This window comes from Perognathus longimembris, chromosome 19 (assembly GCF_023159225.1).
Source record: "Perognathus longimembris pacificus isolate PPM17 chromosome 19, ASM2315922v1, whole genome shotgun sequence".
Classification (NCBI taxonomy): domain Eukaryota; kingdom Metazoa; phylum Chordata; class Mammalia; order Rodentia; family Heteromyidae; genus Perognathus; species Perognathus longimembris.
This window is the reverse complement of record NC_063179.1, coordinates 38,250,488-38,267,804: the sequence shown is the minus strand read 5'-3', so window position 1 is coordinate 38,267,804 and position 17,317 is coordinate 38,250,488. Positions and strand designations below refer to the sequence as shown.

The 17,317-nt window shown below is 35.2% G+C and overlaps 2 protein-coding genes across 4 annotated transcripts in view; both read right to left on the bottom strand.

Moving 5' to 3' along the window:
- Nucleotides 1–17,317, bottom strand: part of Ipo11 (importin 11) — a 118,654-nt gene that overhangs the window by 20,911 nt on the left and 80,426 nt on the right. For 2 of the 3 annotated variants that reach the window (XM_048368433.1, XM_048368435.1), the window contains 3 exons: nucleotides 13,212–13,307; nucleotides 12,354–12,467; nucleotides 10,842–10,963 (listed from right to left, as the gene is read on the bottom strand). In XM_048368433.1, coding sequence (XP_048224390.1) covers nucleotides 10,842–10,963; nucleotides 12,354–12,467; nucleotides 13,212–13,307 — 332 coding nt within the window. Of the gene's footprint in view, nucleotides 1–1,564; nucleotides 1,649–10,841; nucleotides 10,964–12,353; nucleotides 12,468–13,211; nucleotides 13,308–17,317 lie in introns of those variants that run through there. The other variant, XM_048368436.1, reaches the window with a different exon arrangement.
- Nucleotides 674–1,359, bottom strand: Lrrc70 (leucine rich repeat containing 70). Its single transcript, XM_048368442.1, has one exon. The coding sequence runs from the start codon at nucleotides 1,357–1,359 to the stop codon at nucleotides 784–786; it is 576 nt and encodes a 191-aa protein (XP_048224399.1). The 3' UTR covers nucleotides 674–783.

Genomic DNA, 17,317 nt, shown 5'->3' with positions numbered 1-17,317 from the left:
ATGCTCCAAAAGATCACCAAAGCAGTTCATCTGACTTTTAAATCTCTTCATGTACTCATTCACCTGCCACGTCCCAGCATTACTATTCCTTCCAGAATGAGCAAACTTTCTAAAGGGCAAACTTGATGATGTCTTTCCACTGCTTGAAGCATTCAATCTCCCTGATAAAGCATAAAATTGGAACGGTCTTCATCATCTGAAATGCCTCTCCAGCTTCAAGTTTCCTACCACTCAGACACAGTGTTACTCAGCATCCTTCACTAGGCTAATTTCTATTTATTCTTCATGTTCTAGATTAATGTTATTTAAAGCAACCGTTCACTTCCACATGTTATACCCAATAGTAAGTACAGTTCTTACCAAACTGTACAGTAATCACATGTACTGCTCTAGACTTTATGCTCTATCAAAACCAGGAAGCATGTCTAAACAATCCTAGCACCTGGTCAGCAGTAGCTATTAAAAGCAGCAGGCAGACCTAAACCAGGTTAAAAGATAAGTACTTAAATTCTTGTTTCCTTACTGTAAAATACAGGTAGTGTTACAAGACTGTTAATGGATTAAACGTGGTACAAGAAGCACTTTTAACATGTGCTTGGTTAGCTATCAATATTACAGTATCGAAGAAAACATTTGCTGAATAATTACAGTTCACAAATTATTAAAAACATTTTAATAATGCTATGTTCATGAAATCCTATTTCCAAACAAAGCATATAATTCTGTAACAATGATTCAATTTTGTGTTCATGTAATTCTAGTTTTGTTGAAGCCAATATTTGTTCATAAAGCAGAATGTTCAAAGAGAATGACTTGTGCCTCGCTTTCAGGAACAATTTGTTTATGAAGCTGAATCTGCTCCAAATTTGGGTTTTCTAGAGAATTAGGGGAAGTGTTACAAATGGAGGCAGTTACATTATACCGTGCTGACTGATAAAAGCTGTAATATTCCAGTCTATTTTCCCCTGAGTTTTCTGGTGTGTGTAGTTTTTGTTTAAACTGGACAACTTTATAGATCAAAAAAATAATTAAAACACAAGCTAAAATGAAAAAAGCTAGCAAAATGTCAAAAGCTTCGTTTAACTTCTCAACTTCTTGGGAACAAACCAGAGATGTTTTCCCTGACACTGCGGCAGCATCAACAGGTAAGGCACTGTTTCTTTCCAAGTTCAAGTTAACAGAAGAAGTAAGTTGGATGTGCACAGGCCACACTGCAGGAGTCTCTAATGGATTACCAAAAGTATGCTCTTGAACAAATCTACTGGTGGGTGAAGTACGAATTCGTTCCCAGAAGGTAACACTCTCAGTTTCAGTATTTTCCAAATGTTTGCCATTAGTGATTAGTTTAGGCCAGGCCATCGTTAACGCAGTGGTCTTGTGATGAATATGAAGAGATATTACAGCCCAAGTTCTGGATATATTTGTCGAAGATGTAATGCAATTTATTTATAAAGTCAGTCCATTTAATATAACATAACACTTTGCTGTGCATGGAAAAGGGATTTTTGGCAAGTGATGTTTAGAGCAATGGCTGAAGATGCTACCCAGTCTTGAAGGCTCAATAGTTTGCAGCTACTTTCCCAAGGATTAGAATTTGCCTGGAGATGAGTCAATGAAGACAATGGCTTAAGGACCCTTGGATGTAAGTCTGTAAGATTATTAAATGACAGATTAAGAATCTTCAGAGATGCTGCTTTGTCTTCAAATGTATCATTATCAATGCTGATTATTTTATTTCTAAGTTAAAATAAATTATTTAAATGTGTCAGAATTTAATTTTCTAAGTCAAATGACAAGATAAAACATTTAATGTTATTGATTCTACTAAACACATTCTTACTAACATGTTTTGTCTGTTTTGTGCCCACCCTGAAGCTGAACTCGGGGCTTGGACGCCCTCCTTGAGCCTATCTGCTCATGTCTGGTGCTCACATGCTTAGGCCTTAACTCCACTTTGGGCTTTTCTTGGTTATTAATTGGAGTAAGAGTCTCACAGACTTTCTTGCTTGGGCTGGCTTTGAACCATGATCCTCATATCTCAGCCTCCTGAGTAGCTAGGATTACAGTTTTGGCCACCTATGTGTGGCCCTACTAACAGTATTAATTTTAAATTTTCAACAGCAGAAAAGCCTAGTCCTTTAAAAGCAAAGAGCTGGGCTGGGAATATGGCCTAGTGGCAAGAGAGCTTGCCCCGTATACATGAAGCCCTAGGTTCGATTCCCCAGCACCACATATATAGAAAATGGCCAGAAGTGGCGCTGTGGCGAGTGGCAGAGTGCTAGCCTTGAGCAAAAAGAAGCCAGGGACAGTACTCAGGCCCTGAGATCAAGACCCAGGACTGGCAAAAAAAAAAAAAAAAAAAAAAAAAAGGAAATAGCTATATTGCTTAATAGAGTATATAAGAAAAAATCTTATCAGATTCTTATGTACTTCAAATTGCTGAAAATTTTGTTAAAATGATTAATTTGTGGATACAACTAAGGCTTATATCTATATAGTAATACTTTCCAAGGTAAAGAAAGCTTGAGTCTGAAATCTTTAAAACTTTGTTTGATAAATCAAGTATCATAAGAGCAATCAACATCCAAAAGAAGTATCAGTCTAAAGAACAGTCACGTATTTCTTTTGTATATCTAAATACTGATTAATGTCATTAAAAACAACTCCTCCTGAAACAAAAGATACTTGACTAGACTGTAAATATACAATGGGAAGATTTGAATGTTCCTTAAACATTACAGGATTTAAGTGTTTTATAAAATTGTTAGTTACATGCAGAAAATACAGACATCCCAATTTAACAAAAGCTTGGATATAAGCACAATACCAGAATTATCCAAATGCAATGCTACAAGTGAATTAAGTCTTGTTAATGAACCTTCATTTATACGCAGTATTATCCCAATCACATACAGAAAACTACTTTCAGGAAAAGGTGAAAAGCCTAAGTTACAGCAGTTGCCTCCCAGAACAGAGGTGGCAAAGAGACAAACATCTCCTTACGAGATTATAATAAAAGATAACAGATAACAAGTACAAACCGTTGGAGACTAAGCAAAGAAAAACTGTACTTCACACACAGCCCTGTTCTTGTTATTCTTTGTTTATATCAGAATTAGCTAGAATAAGAGAAGGTTAAGCTAAATCATCAGAAGTTCTTAAAAATAAATATTAAAGAATGTCATAAGATTATCAACACCTCCAGCCCACGAACACAGTCTGACAAAATAATTAAACTTAATAAACTGTAAACTATTTTCTAGACAAAACTACTGCAGTTAATTGTAATAAAGGTGACAAATAGTGTATGGATGATAATCTGTAGGTTTATGTCCTTTTATAAACCTAAAGTCTAATATCAAGTAACAGTATACTCTATGAACATACGAACACATTATAGAATAAAGCACTTTGTAAACAACTGTATCTTTAAAAAACTTCAACTATATTTTCATTCCAACTAGCTATCTATTTTTAACTAATAATCTTACCAAGATCAGAAAATTCATATTAACAGTTGTTGATTCAAGTAAAGGTTTTCTTTTGAAATCTGAAGAGCGGTATTTCTAAACTTCATTTCTTTCGGTGCCACTGCTGACTCCCAGCCCTCCACCTTTTTGGTTTTTTTTTTAAAGTCACAATTTGCTCAGGAAGCGACACTCTTCACATTGGTTCATAAAACAGAGGTTACCATAGAAACAGGAAACAGAGACAGGAAGTAATTTTATCTGTGTTTCAAAAGCACTGTGGAAAGGAAATCTCAGGAATTTGTTTTTCAGAATGCATTTAGTTTCCCTAATACATATACTTAAATACCTCCTACAATTTAAAAGTAAGAAAAAAAGGTTTAAATTGTATTTTAAAACTTAAATATCAGGAGGCCCTAGCTATCAATAATAGATGATTATTGAGTAGAAAAAAAGCTGAAATTAAAAGCTAATAATAATAAAAGTAAGCTAATAAATTTTAAAAAATTTCAATGTATAAAAATTTATTTTGTTTAGCTCAAATTTAGGGTTTATTCCTTTTTAAATAACAAGTAAAAATCAATCTAGGATAATGAACACAAATATTGTTATACTGTCTGTATACTTTTAAAGTTTCAAAATTTCTGAAAAAGTGAAAGTATTGAGTACTTTAATACATCAACATATATGCTTTGAGTTGGAAGATGATATATAGTCGCACACCAAAGTACTGACATAGATTAAAGGTTTGGAGAGTGAAAAATGCCCTTCATTTATATTACTCTGTGTGTGTGTGTGTGTTCGCGTGTGTATGTGTATGCTTCCTCTTCTTCCCTAACTACTTATAAATATAACCTTTATGTAACATTCCTTACAAATAGCCCTATGTGCAAGCGAAACAAATGATCACAAAAGGGAAATAACTATTGTATGTATGCACAAGCTGGCATAAGTGACAAATTTAGTAGAACCGTAAAACTAGTAACATACTAGAAATTCAGCTCTCACAAAACAACAGATTACTTAGTAGTTTTATAACTGCTAAATTCCAAAAAACTATTTGTCACTACATGTACAGAGTATTCAAATGCCCCAATAAAAGTGACATTGCTATGCAGTAGAACAAGTCTAATAATACAAAAAATAATCCAGCATACTAATTTAAGAACAAGCTTCCTTTGGTAGAATGTATTGTTTTTTTTTCAAACATAAAAATATAAAACTTATCTCCATAATTTCCTTCCTATAGTAGAAAATAAAAATATCAATGCTAGTAGTCGCCTACACCGTTAATAAAGACAACAAACATTTACTAAATTTTTTAACATGAAGTATGAAAAGCAATCTAACATCTAATAACTTCTTAGAATAAATTATATTCCAATACTAACAACAATCCTATAAAAATATGATGCTATTGACCTCACTTTGGCAAAGTAACAGGGCATAAAATTAATCCACAAAAATCAAAGCTTTTCGATCTGCCAACAATGAGAAGAGCAAGGCTGAAATACGAGAGCAGCTACTTTTGTAATAACCTCAAAAAAAACCAACTCAAAAACAAAAAGAAACCAACCAGGAATTAACAACCAAAGATGTGAAAGATCTCTATATTGAAAACTTCAGGGCCAAAAAAAACAGGATGGAAGAAAGACAGCCCTTCAATAGATGGTGCTGGCAGAATTGGCTATATACATGTACAAAACTGAAGTTAGATCCTTACATATTACCCTGCACCAGAATCAATTCCAAATGGATCAAAGACCTTGCAGTAAAAACAGATACCCTGAAAATATTACAGAAGGAATAAGGAAAACACTTAGGCCTAAACATTCTCAATACAGACCTAGAAACACAACAAATCAAAGAAGAGTTGAATAAATGGGATTGCATTAAATTGCAGAGCTTCTGCATGGTAAAGGACATGGCTAGCAAGATACATAGAAAGCCCATAGGTTGGGAAAAGATCTTCACTAGCTATACAACAGACAAGGGCCTCATTATCTAAAATACACTTATAGAGCTAAAAAAAATTATTCCCCCCCCCAAAATAAATCCTCAAAGAAACAACCACCCCATTAATAAGTGGACTGAAGGCTTAAAGAGAGGTTTCTCTGAAGAACAAATGAATGGCCAATAGACACATAATGGAATGTTCAATGTCTCTGGACATAAAATAAATGCAAACCAAAACTACATTAAGATTCCACCTCACCCCAGTTACAAGGGCCATTATCAAGAAAGCTAATAATAACAGATGCCGGCAAGGATGTGGCCAAAGGGAACACTGCTACACTGTTGGTAGGAATGTGACTGACTTCTTCGTCCTAACATATAATTTTTAAAGCTTATTCATGTGGTAACATTTCTTAGTATTTTATTTCTTTTTATTGATGAGTAATATTCTATTGGATAGCTATGCTACATTTTGTTTAACCATTCCTCAAATAATGGACACTTTTGCTATTTCTATTTGAAAGCAGTAGGGTCTGTATATAAGATATATGTACAGCTATATATTTACATTACTCTTGGGTGTTGATATACCATATTCTGCCCACATTTATTAGCCTTTTCAAGAACTGCCAGACTTTTTTCAGAGTGACTATATCATTTTATAATCCCACCAGCAATATATTTGGGTTTCTCCATGGTTTTTTTTTTTAAATCTGTTTTGTCTATACCTATTGAGGACAACTGTTTAGAAAACTTTACAAGAAGGCATTAAGGATATTAATTTCAGGCAAAAAATAGCTGAAAAGTAAACATTATTTCCTCTATATGTAATAATATTGATCCTTAACAGAGGGAAAAGGTGAGAATGTAAACCAGTACAACCACTCTGGACAGCAGTCTGGAGGTTCCTCAAAAAACTAAACATAGATTGTTCCTATGACCCAATCATATCACTCACTCCTGGGCATCTACACAGACCCTCACAAGCCAGGATTCTGAAAAGACACTTGTACATTCATGTTTACTGCTGCACAATTCACAATAGCACGTTATAGAAACTTCCTAGATACCCTATAATAGATGAGTGGAAGCAAAAAACTGTGGTACCTATATACAGTGGAACTTTACACAGACATTAGAAGGAATACTATATCATTTGCAGGGAAATGAATGGACCTAGAACAAATCATGTTAAGTGAGGGAAGTCAAGCTCAGAAAGACAAACATCACATGAGACAAACATCACGTTTTTTCTCATATATGAAAGCCAGATCTAAAATGCACTGGGACATGATAAAACTATATAGACTCTAGGCATTAACACACAGTGAAACCAAAAGAGGGCACATTTAGGGGAGGAACACAAAGGTGCAAGGCCTCTGTGACTCTGGTCACATAAAATGATATTTATCAAAATGGACTCCAGGAAATGGAAACAAGAGGTTTTTCCTTTGCTGCTGGGTTTTATTTTTTTTTGTCTTGTTTGTTCATTTATCTGTCTTTGGGAGGGCGAGGCAGGGGCACAGAAATGGAGAGACAAACGGTGAACAAATGCAGCAGTGGTTCTCACTGGACACTGTGTTAAACTTTTGGATGGGGATGAGAGGGAAAAACTAGGACAGAATCAAGGAAGGGTGACACTGTCCAAAAAGAAATGTACTCATTACCTGATTTGTCCAACAGTAACCCCCTCCTGTACATCACTTTTATAAAAAAAAATTTTTAAATAGTCAGAATTTCAAAGTTATTACAATTTAAGAAAATTGTAAAAGCAGAGAGGATATAAGATGTTGTACTATACAATTAAAAAAAAAGGTTGTATAACTATTCAGAAATAACCAAGAGAATTTAACAAAAATGTAAAGTTGACATAAACATGTATGTCATCTCAAAAGTGCTATGATGAAATATACAAAACAATTAGATATCTTTGTTAGATATCTTAATTATGGTAGTTTTTTTTTTTGGGGGGGGGAGTATTATTTTGTTGACATCAGGAATGAAACCCAAGGCCTCTAACAAGTTAAGCTAGCACTCCAGCAATAAGCTACATAACTTGACCATTTGTTTCCTCACTTCTAAGTCTGTCTCCTTTCAAGCTGTCTCTGAAAAATCCTAATATTTTTTATGTTAGAAAAGAGTCTAAGCTGTCCTGATATAAACATGACCAACGTATGGTATTTCTCTTACTTGAGATATTTTATTTAACATTTTAAGTACTTGTTTGCTTTGTATAAATGGGTCATCATGGTTGTGTGCCAATAGCTTATACCTGTCATCAATAAACCCTAGCTACTCAGGAGGCTGAGCTCTGAGGATTGCGGGCAGAAAAGTCCTCGTGAGACTTTCATCTCCAATTAACCACTCAAAAACCAGAAGTGAGTGGTTCAAAGTGGACATATACCACTAATACCACAAGTCTATCACTAAAAAGTGTATGTGCTATAGTTTCCCTAAGATTTAAAAATTTAATGTATAATATTTTCACACAATATCGGTCTTCAAGGGGCTTCTGGGTCAAGTAAAAGAACAAAAAAAAATAGGGGTCTGGAAGAATGGCTCCTACAAATAAGGACAGCAAAAAAAAAAAAGTTATGCTATTAACATACAATAAATGCAAACATGGAATGGGCTTCAAGAAGCATGCTTGTTGGTCACTCAAAGAAATCTGGATGACTACTTTAAAGCAAAATAAGCCAGGCACAGAAAGACAAGTGCTCCATGATCTCCCTCATAGGTGAAATATCTGTTTCGTTGATCTTAAGAGACATTCAAAGCAGATGGTAGTTACCAAAGGTCTAAAAGAGTAGGTAGGAAAGAGGCAGGATGAAATGTTGATCAACAGGTTCTAAGTTACAGTTAAATAACAGTAAGAAATTCTATAGCATGATTACAACAGACTACAGGACAGTGTTTATTTCAAGAGTCAGAAGAAAAGATTAGGAAAGTTTTATTCAGAAAGAATTGGCAACTAAGGACATAGATGGGTTTAACTTCATGTCAACATTAAATTATGAATGTACTGAAACATTACATGATATCCCATTAATTTGTATATTTTTGTTTGTATGTACTGATTAAAAGCATTTTTTTAGGAGCCGGTACTAGTGGTCCACACCTATAATCCAAGCTAATTAGGAGGCTCAGATCTGAAGACTGAGGTTTGAAGCCCACCTGGCCAGGAAAGTCTGTGAAACTTATCTCCAAGTAACAACCAAAGAACAGGAAGTGGAGCTGTGGCTCAAGTGGTAGAACACCAGCCTTGAGCCCAAAAATTCAGAGACAGCACCTATGCCCTGAGTTCACGGCTTAGGACTGGCAATAAATAAGTAAATATTTTTTTTCCTTATTTATTGTCAAAGTGATGTACACAGAGGTTACAGTTTCATACTTTAGGCATTGGATACATTTCTTGTACTGTTTATTACCTCCTCCCTCATTCCCCCCTCTCCCCTCCTCCTCTCCCTCGCCATGAGTTGTTCAGTTGATTTACACCCAACAGTTTTGCAAGTATTGCTTTTGTAGTCGTTTGTCTTTTTATCCTGTGTCTCTCGATTTTGGTATTCCCTTTCACTTTCCTAGTTCTAATACCAGTATACACAGTTTCCAATGTACTCACATAAGATACAGTGATAGTGCAGGTACAACCACAGGAAGGGGATACAAGAAGATCATCAATAATAGAAGCTACAGTTTCACATGGCATGTTGAAAGTAAATACAACAGTGATATAACCATCATTTCCATAACATGGAGTTCATTTCGCTTAGCATTATCTTATGCATTCATAGGGGCATAGCTATTAGGCTCTTGTGATCCTCTGCTGTGACTAGCCTAAACCTGTGCTAATTATCCTTATGAGGGAGACCATAGAGTCCATGTTTCTTTGGGTCTGGCTCACTTCACTTAGTATAATTTTTCCAAGTCTTTCCATTTCCTTACAAATGGGGCAGTGTCATTCTTTCTGATAGAGGCATAAAATTCCATTGTGTATATGTACCACATTTTCCTGATCCATTCATCTACTGAGGGGCATCTGGATTGGTGCCATATTTTAGCTATGACAAATTGTGCTGAGATGAACATTGTTGTGCTGGTGGCTTTAGTGTGTTCTTGTTTGTGGTCTTTTGGGTAGATGCCCAAAAGTGGGGCTGCTGGGTCATAGGGGAGCTCTATGTTTAGCCTTCTGAGGATCTCCATACTGCTTGCCATAGTGGCTGAACTAGTTTACATTCCCACCAACAATGAAGTAGGGTTCCCTTTTGGTCACATCCTCTCCAACACTTATTATTGTGGATCAAAGACCTCAAAATTAAGACAGATACCCTGAAAACACTAAAAGAAGGAGTAGGAGAAACACTTGGGCTCCTTGGCACAGGACGGAACTTCCTTAACAAAGACCCAGAAATGCTACAAATCAAAGAAAGGATGGACAAATGGGACTGCATCAAACTGCAGAGCTTCTGCAGGGCAAAGGACATAGCTCGTAAGATAAACAGAAAGCCTACAGATTGGGAAAAGATCTTTACTGGCCATACAATGGACAAAGGCCTCATATCTAAAATATATGCAGAACTAAACAAATTAAATTCCTCCAAAACAAAACCGCAAAGAACCAACAGCCCCCTCAACAAGTGGGCTAAAGACTTAAAAAGAGACTTCTCTGATGAGGAAATGAGAATGGCCAAGAGACATAAAAAAGTGCTCTATATCACTGGCTATAAAAGAAATGCAAATCAAAACAACATTGAGATTCCATCTCACCCCAGTAAGAATGTCCTTTATCAAGAAATAAATAAATATTTTTAAAAAGAAATCTGGAAATCTACAATAAATGAGACAGGGAAATCCAGACATGTACATTGATAAAATGAAGCTCATTTAGCCAAAAAAGGAGAACTTTTTTAAAAAAAGAATGTTTTATACAATCTCCTGATAAGACTTGTTTGGCTTCATGTATATAAAGAAAAAGAAATTCAAGCTGTTATATAGGTAATCCAAGTTAAGAGGTAAAATAATTATTTAACCACTATGTTTGGATTACCATATTTTATATATTAGGGTTACTGGATATTAAGCATTGTAACATCCATGTAAAAAATAATTAAAATAATTAAATCTGGTAATCACAAAATAAAGAAATTCGAATAAAAATAAGTTGAAAATATAACCAAGTTAAAATACAGGCTATATCACTAACCAGTACGTACGTATGCCATTAACTTTTTAGAACTAGATCAACACTTGCCATATTACCTACCAACACAATTAGCATACACAATTAACACAATTAGCAACACAATTAACAAAAACAAAAGCAACACTGCCCAGAACCACATATAGCATTATTAATAACTAAACGTTGTATTGACAGTTTGATGCTTTACAGAAAGTAATTTTAGGAACCCATATCCTCACCTATTATCAGATGGCAGAAGGGAAAGCAAAGCCAAAGCTGAAAGTTTTCTTCTTTCAGGCTGGGTAATGTTATCCATTCGATCAACCCACATTTCAATCATGTTTCCTAAAAGCTGGTCCATCTGAAAAAAGGGAAGAAGGCATCTCAAATATTTGAAATTGGATTTACTCATGGATAAAGTCTGTGAAAGGCTAAAATTTCCTAAGTCACAGTTAAAAGTTAACTACAGCAAACCACAGAAATGAATACCTCATTTTGGGATAGGTCTTGAGCTGGATAAGAATAATTTGACCCAAATTAGAAACAGACCCTAATTAAAGAGGGATAAGAACAAAGTATTCAAAAAACCTGTATGCAGTAGTTTAATGTAACAAATCACCAATCAACAATGAAAACTGTGGATCAATAGAAGGTTGTTGGGGCACAGACAGAGAAATACTTAGGGGAAGAAGAGATACTAGTGGGAGTAAGTTCAGGGATTTGGCTAACCAGGATGAATAAACTTGAATACTGTCAAAGTAGATTACTTGCAACTACTATGAACAAAGCACAATCCGATTCAAGGTTTGAGAATCTGAGTCCTGCCAAACAGACACACAAATTCTTTTAGTAGCTGACAGTCCTAATTTAAGAAAAAAATAAAATTTCCAGTGTATTATTCTCAATAGCTACTAAGATATCAGGGCATGAAAGTATATTACTTTGTGCACGTGTAACTACCTCATAAATAGAACTATTTGTTGGGCTTTCTGTTTCTCTTTCACCTACATACAAGACACTAAATATACCATGAATCAATACAGTTTGCTGACGTCTTATTTATACCAATGTGCGTTCCATTCAAACTTACTCAGGAAAACATTGGTATAGGTGATTTATAAATAGCTATAAGAAAGATTCAGAAACACGCTATTATAAAAGCAAGTAACACACGGTGTGGTGGCTCAGGCCTGTAATACTAGCTACTCAGGAGGTGGAGATCTGAGAATCACTGTTCAAAGCCAACCCCAGCAGGAAAGTCCATGAGACTCTTACTGGAGATCAATTAACCACCAGAAAACCAAAAATGGTGTTGTGGCTCAACGTGGTAGAGAGCTAGCCTTGATCAAAAGAGGTGAGACACAGCACACAGGTCCTGAATTTAAGCCTCAATAATCGACAAAAAAATTAAAGAAATTTTAAAAAAGGAGAGAAGGAAAGAAATTCCTATCTCAAGAGTATTCAGCATTTAAAAAATAAAGGTAACTAAAACAATTAAAAAATTCTATTTTATGGTTAATCAAAATAAAATCACATATTTTGAGTGGGAACAAAATGTGAAACTTTCTACTATGATTTACAGACTTCTCTCTTTTTCTTCTATATACTAGGTACAAATTAAACTATTAATGATTTAAATGCCTCAAAAGAACTTCAGATTCCTTATTATCAACTATTTCCAATTTATATACCTTTGTCAAATTTGTATTTAAATAAAGATTTCCAAATTTTAAGAAAATACAGCTTCTTACCTCCTGATTAAACTTATGTGCCATCTCATTAAGAAGTGAAGAAAAGAAACTAGTATTTTGTAGTAATACACGACCCATAACTCCAAGATATGTGGACATCACTACAGGATACCTCTGTACAGTAAAAAAAATACCACATGTAAAAATGTGTTAAAAGTACAAATAAACCACTAATAAAGTATTAACAGGAAGACAAAATAACATTCTCCTTCACTTTGCTTCTCCTTAGACCAATTCATCAGTATTTCCTAAGTTCTAGACAAATAAGTAAGTACATGGGTTATATGTGAATCTGTTTTCATGAATTTTATGTAACATATGTAATAGGCAGAAAGGAAGTACTATTTATCAATGGCATGCTTGTTTTACACTGACTACTCCTCACATACAATTAAATAAATCTTAAGAGCAGATGGACTGCAAAACAACCAGTGGTCCGGCTTAGGGGAGCAGCAGCTCAAGTGGCAGACTGCATAACTAGCAGTTCAAACTGTAGTGCCAAAAACCCCATAAAAACCTGTGCCAATAGTTTCATACTTCCAACAAAAAATACTACCCCCCCATTTTCTCAACAGTCAGGTATCAGAAGTAACAATTAGGCTACTTCAAATCAGAACTATGTAAATATACATACATGAGTGAAAGACATAAGATATCAAAAAGAAATTTGTACTTTTCTATGTAAGCCAGAAGAAAGGCAAGTTTACATAACCATCCTGAAAATTTACTTAACATAATATGATCCAAATGATAATAGCTTTCCTTTTACATGAATCAATTAAAGATGTATATTCTCCTTGACAATGATAAATAATTTAAACTAGAATAATATAATACTACAGATTTTTGAAGTCTTACCTCCCCTTCTATAATACCTCTGAAAACACAGGGTAAAATCGGTTGAAACATTTGTGGACCTAATACTGGATTCACTTTAAGGGCATTTTCCACAACCTAAAAACCAGGACAGATTGATGATATCAAGTCATTGTTAAACACAAAACACAGAGGAAAAAAACAACATCAATGAACTAAAGTAAATATCACACACCAAACTTGAGAACACATACAAGTACATAAGGTATACAGAATACTAACACTAGGTATGCTTTTTTTAAATGATCTATAAAACTGCAATTTGAGAACATTTGAAGAAAATTATATTTAAATCACACTGTGATAACACATGTATGCAATTAATGTAATTCTTACTCTTGTACTATTAGCAAATAATCCCTAAAAAATGCTGTGCTAACAGAAGCAGCAAAAGGTGTGTGTGTGTACTGAGGCTTAAACTCAGAATTGGACACTGTCCTTGAGCTTTTTTACTCAAGGCTACCTAGTACCCTACCACTTCAGCCACAGCTCCACTTCAGTTGTACTTTCCTGCCCAGGCTGGCTTTGAAATGTAAACCTCTGATCTCAGCCTACTAGGTAGCTAGGATTACAGGCAAGAACCACCAGCATCCAGCTAAAAGCACTGTTTTAAATAGTTAAAAGGCAAATTACAACATGACGTTCACCATCAAAAAGTAAATCGTACATTTATTAAATTACAACTCATATTTGTCATTATATAACTGGACTTGTGCATTGACAGTTACATAACAAAACTTGAACTAGAAATTCCTTTCACACTGGTGAGATGTCGTCCCCTGTAAACAAAGATGAGCAAGCACGAAATTCAGAGTGTAGTGAGATTGGATTTGTTGCTTTTTATTTATGTGCATAGTACGGGAGAAATTAGCAAGGAGAGCAAGAAGGGTAAAGTAATCTGTGCTTCCAGCTGAATGGTTTGAGAAATAGGAAATAAAAGTAACCATCTGAGGGCTGAGAATATGGCCTAATGGTAAAGTGCTCACCTTGTATACATGAACCCTGGGGTTTGATTCCTCAGCACCACATATATAGAAAAAGCCAGAGATGGTGCTGTGGCTCAAGTGGTAGAGTGCTAGTCTTGAGCAAAAAGAAGCCAGGGACAGTGCTCAGGCCCTGAATTCAAGCCCCAGGACTAAACCCCCAAACCAAAACAAAACCAAAGTTACCATCTGAGAGGGCTGTAGGCAGGGTCTAACTTGAGGACAGAGCTGGATTTCTCTTCTGATTTCTAACAGTGTGTCCCAGGATGTCCTGTTTACTGTGCACAACCATTTTTTGCACTGAAAGGCTTTTAATATCTCCAGTCTGCTCAGTATGGGACAACCGCATGCTCCAAACACTATGATAATCAAAGATGTGTTCCTGCATTTTGGAACACTTTCCAGTTAGAAGGCAGCACACATGGTTAGCAACCTCTCTAACTTGAAGTGAGAAGTGAAGGAAATGTCAGTTGGCCAAAACGATTAATCTTTTCCTATAGTCTAAGCTTTGTGCTTTCTAAGAAGCATGGATTAAAAGAAAACAATGCCAGTTGCTTATTAATAGCAAGAAGCATTAAGAACAAAATTAAGTCTAAACTCAATAGTAAAGTTAAAAAAATAGAGCTGAGAAGAAAATTTATAAATATGGACAACAGATAGACAAGCTAGTAGATTGAATCCCAAAGGTAAATGTCAATGTATATCATGAATAAAAAATAAGGTCACCTGCTGATTGCTAAACACAAACAAATTTCACGCTTTCCTTAAATCCCAGGAAAAGTACAATATATAGATTTTGAGGTCAGGAGTATACAATTTTTAAAAGAGGAGGAGAAGGATGTAAGTAGAAAGAAGTTAAAAAGAGAACTGGTTCATCACATCAAAAAAAACAAACAAACTGAATCCTAACGTAGTAATGAAGAAATCTGAGAAGCAACAAGTTTCTCCTCATATTATCTCCCTAGCTCTCTTCCTGAAAAAAAGACAGGAATTAGCAGAACCATCTGCCTTTACAAAGGACAAAGGAGAAGCTAAAACTTAAACTGAGGTCTGAAAATAAAGAAGACAGGAAAATAAGATTGGTTGCAAATCTACCTAAGGAACTGAAATGCCAAATATTTCCTAATCTTATGTGAACAATTGATTATAACTACAAGAAAAGAATGTTCATGTGTTTTTCATAAGCCTAAAAGACATTGCTTCTAAAATAAAAAGGGACAATCTATGTCACATATAATGAATTATGATACGCCACACTAAACTACAACATTCTGTCATTTCAAAACACTACGAAAAACCATGCAAATTTGGAGAATGAAGAGCTCAGAGGAGAGAGCCAATGTGATAACTAAAACCTGCTATTATCAGAGCTAGTTCAATCTGGCTTGCCCAGAACTAGCTTGACCTTTACACTTGAAGTAATTTTCAAAAAACTGTAACCTTGGGGTAAAGAGAAACTCAAAAAAACCTGTGCTCTACTCAGAATTAAAACCCAGAACCCAAGTGCTTGTTGGTTGGAGTTCAGACTTTGGAGTGGGAACTCCTCTGGGCATGCCAGCCTAATAAACCTGAATTCTCCGACTCTCCCAGTGAGCTTGCTTCTTCCCAGAGTCTTTTCCACAACAAATGTAGTTTTAGAAAGGTACCTTTGAGAAAATTAAAGAATATCTGATCTGATGTATCTGAACACACTGAACTAAAACATCTGTTACTCAATTCAGTTGGTGAGGCAGAAAGGAAAAAGGAGCCCAATTCACTGTCTATGAGAATGTAAACTAGTACAAGCACCAAAGAAATCAGTAGGCAAGTTCCACAAAAAACTAAAAGCCTGCTACACTTGGGCAAATACCTGAAGGACTGTAAAACAACATATAAAATAGGCCCAAATAAATAAACAAAAGAAATATGCCTGAACATTTACTGCAGCATTATGCACAACAGCCAAGCTGTATGTAATAGGATGTGAAGTGGGCTCTATCACTCTCATAATCCTAGAACTTCAGGAGGCTGCAATCTAAGGATCAAGGTTGAAACCAGAAGGGCAGACAACCCAAGAGGATCTTATCTCCAAAGTGAAGATGAACATGGACTTTGAGTAAAAAAAAGCAAAGCAAGAGTGCAAGACCATGAGTTCAAGCTCCGAGGCCCATAAAAAATGGGATATGAATCTCAAATGGGGATCATTTGGGAGGCATTGGCAAGATGAGGAAGGAGAAAAGAAAATGTACTGGGGCAGGGGACTGAAGTATATCACATACACACCACACACACCACCAACACCCCGCACACCCTGCCCCAGGACAACACACAAGGAAATAGCATGAAGACACCCAGCAAACACTGTCTGAAAAAAGGGATTGGAGAGATAAGGTGTTAAGAGGTGAACATGTTCAACGTACACTGCATTCATACATGGAACTAGCATAATGAACGCCCTCTTACTACTACATACTTAAAAAGACAAATTATGAAGCACAAAAATAATTTGGGGCTCATCTTAAAAAGCTTATGACAGCTAATGAAGGCAACTTGTCTTAATAAAGAACTAATTTTAATGATCAAGAGAGGAACAAGAATGTCATAACTCAAAGTGGTATGCGTATATACATATATAGAAACACATCTCAAATTAATGTTAACAATTTATATTTGAATATTTTTAGAAATATAATTGTATTCATCTAGATAACTTCTTTCAAATCACAGAAGAAAGCCTATTTTTACTCTACACTCTTTTACTCTAAATCATTTTCTTCTAAAGCAGGCATACTGATCTCTCCAGCCAATGTTCCTAACACTGTAATTTTCTGCTTGAAAGAACAAAGAAGTTAGTTGCAGGTACTGTCAGAAATTGGCTTAACAGTGACAGTCACTTCAAAATATATTAAGAATGCTATGTAACTAACTATATTAAGAAATAGTATCTGAAGGATGTTAATGAAAATAATGAACTAACATTAAACACTATTATATAGTTACACTAGAACTCTGAGAACAGGAAAACACTAAAAATCTTGAATACTATCAGCTTCAAATACAGACATAAAATAAAAGCACCATTGTTTGAAAATACCTGTATACAGTAGCACAGGATATTTATTCATG

Coding starts and splice junctions, on each gene's coding strand:
- Lrrc70 (XM_048368442.1), bottom strand. CDS start 1,359: ATGGCCTGGCCTAAACTAATCACTAATGGCAAACATTTGGAAAATACT.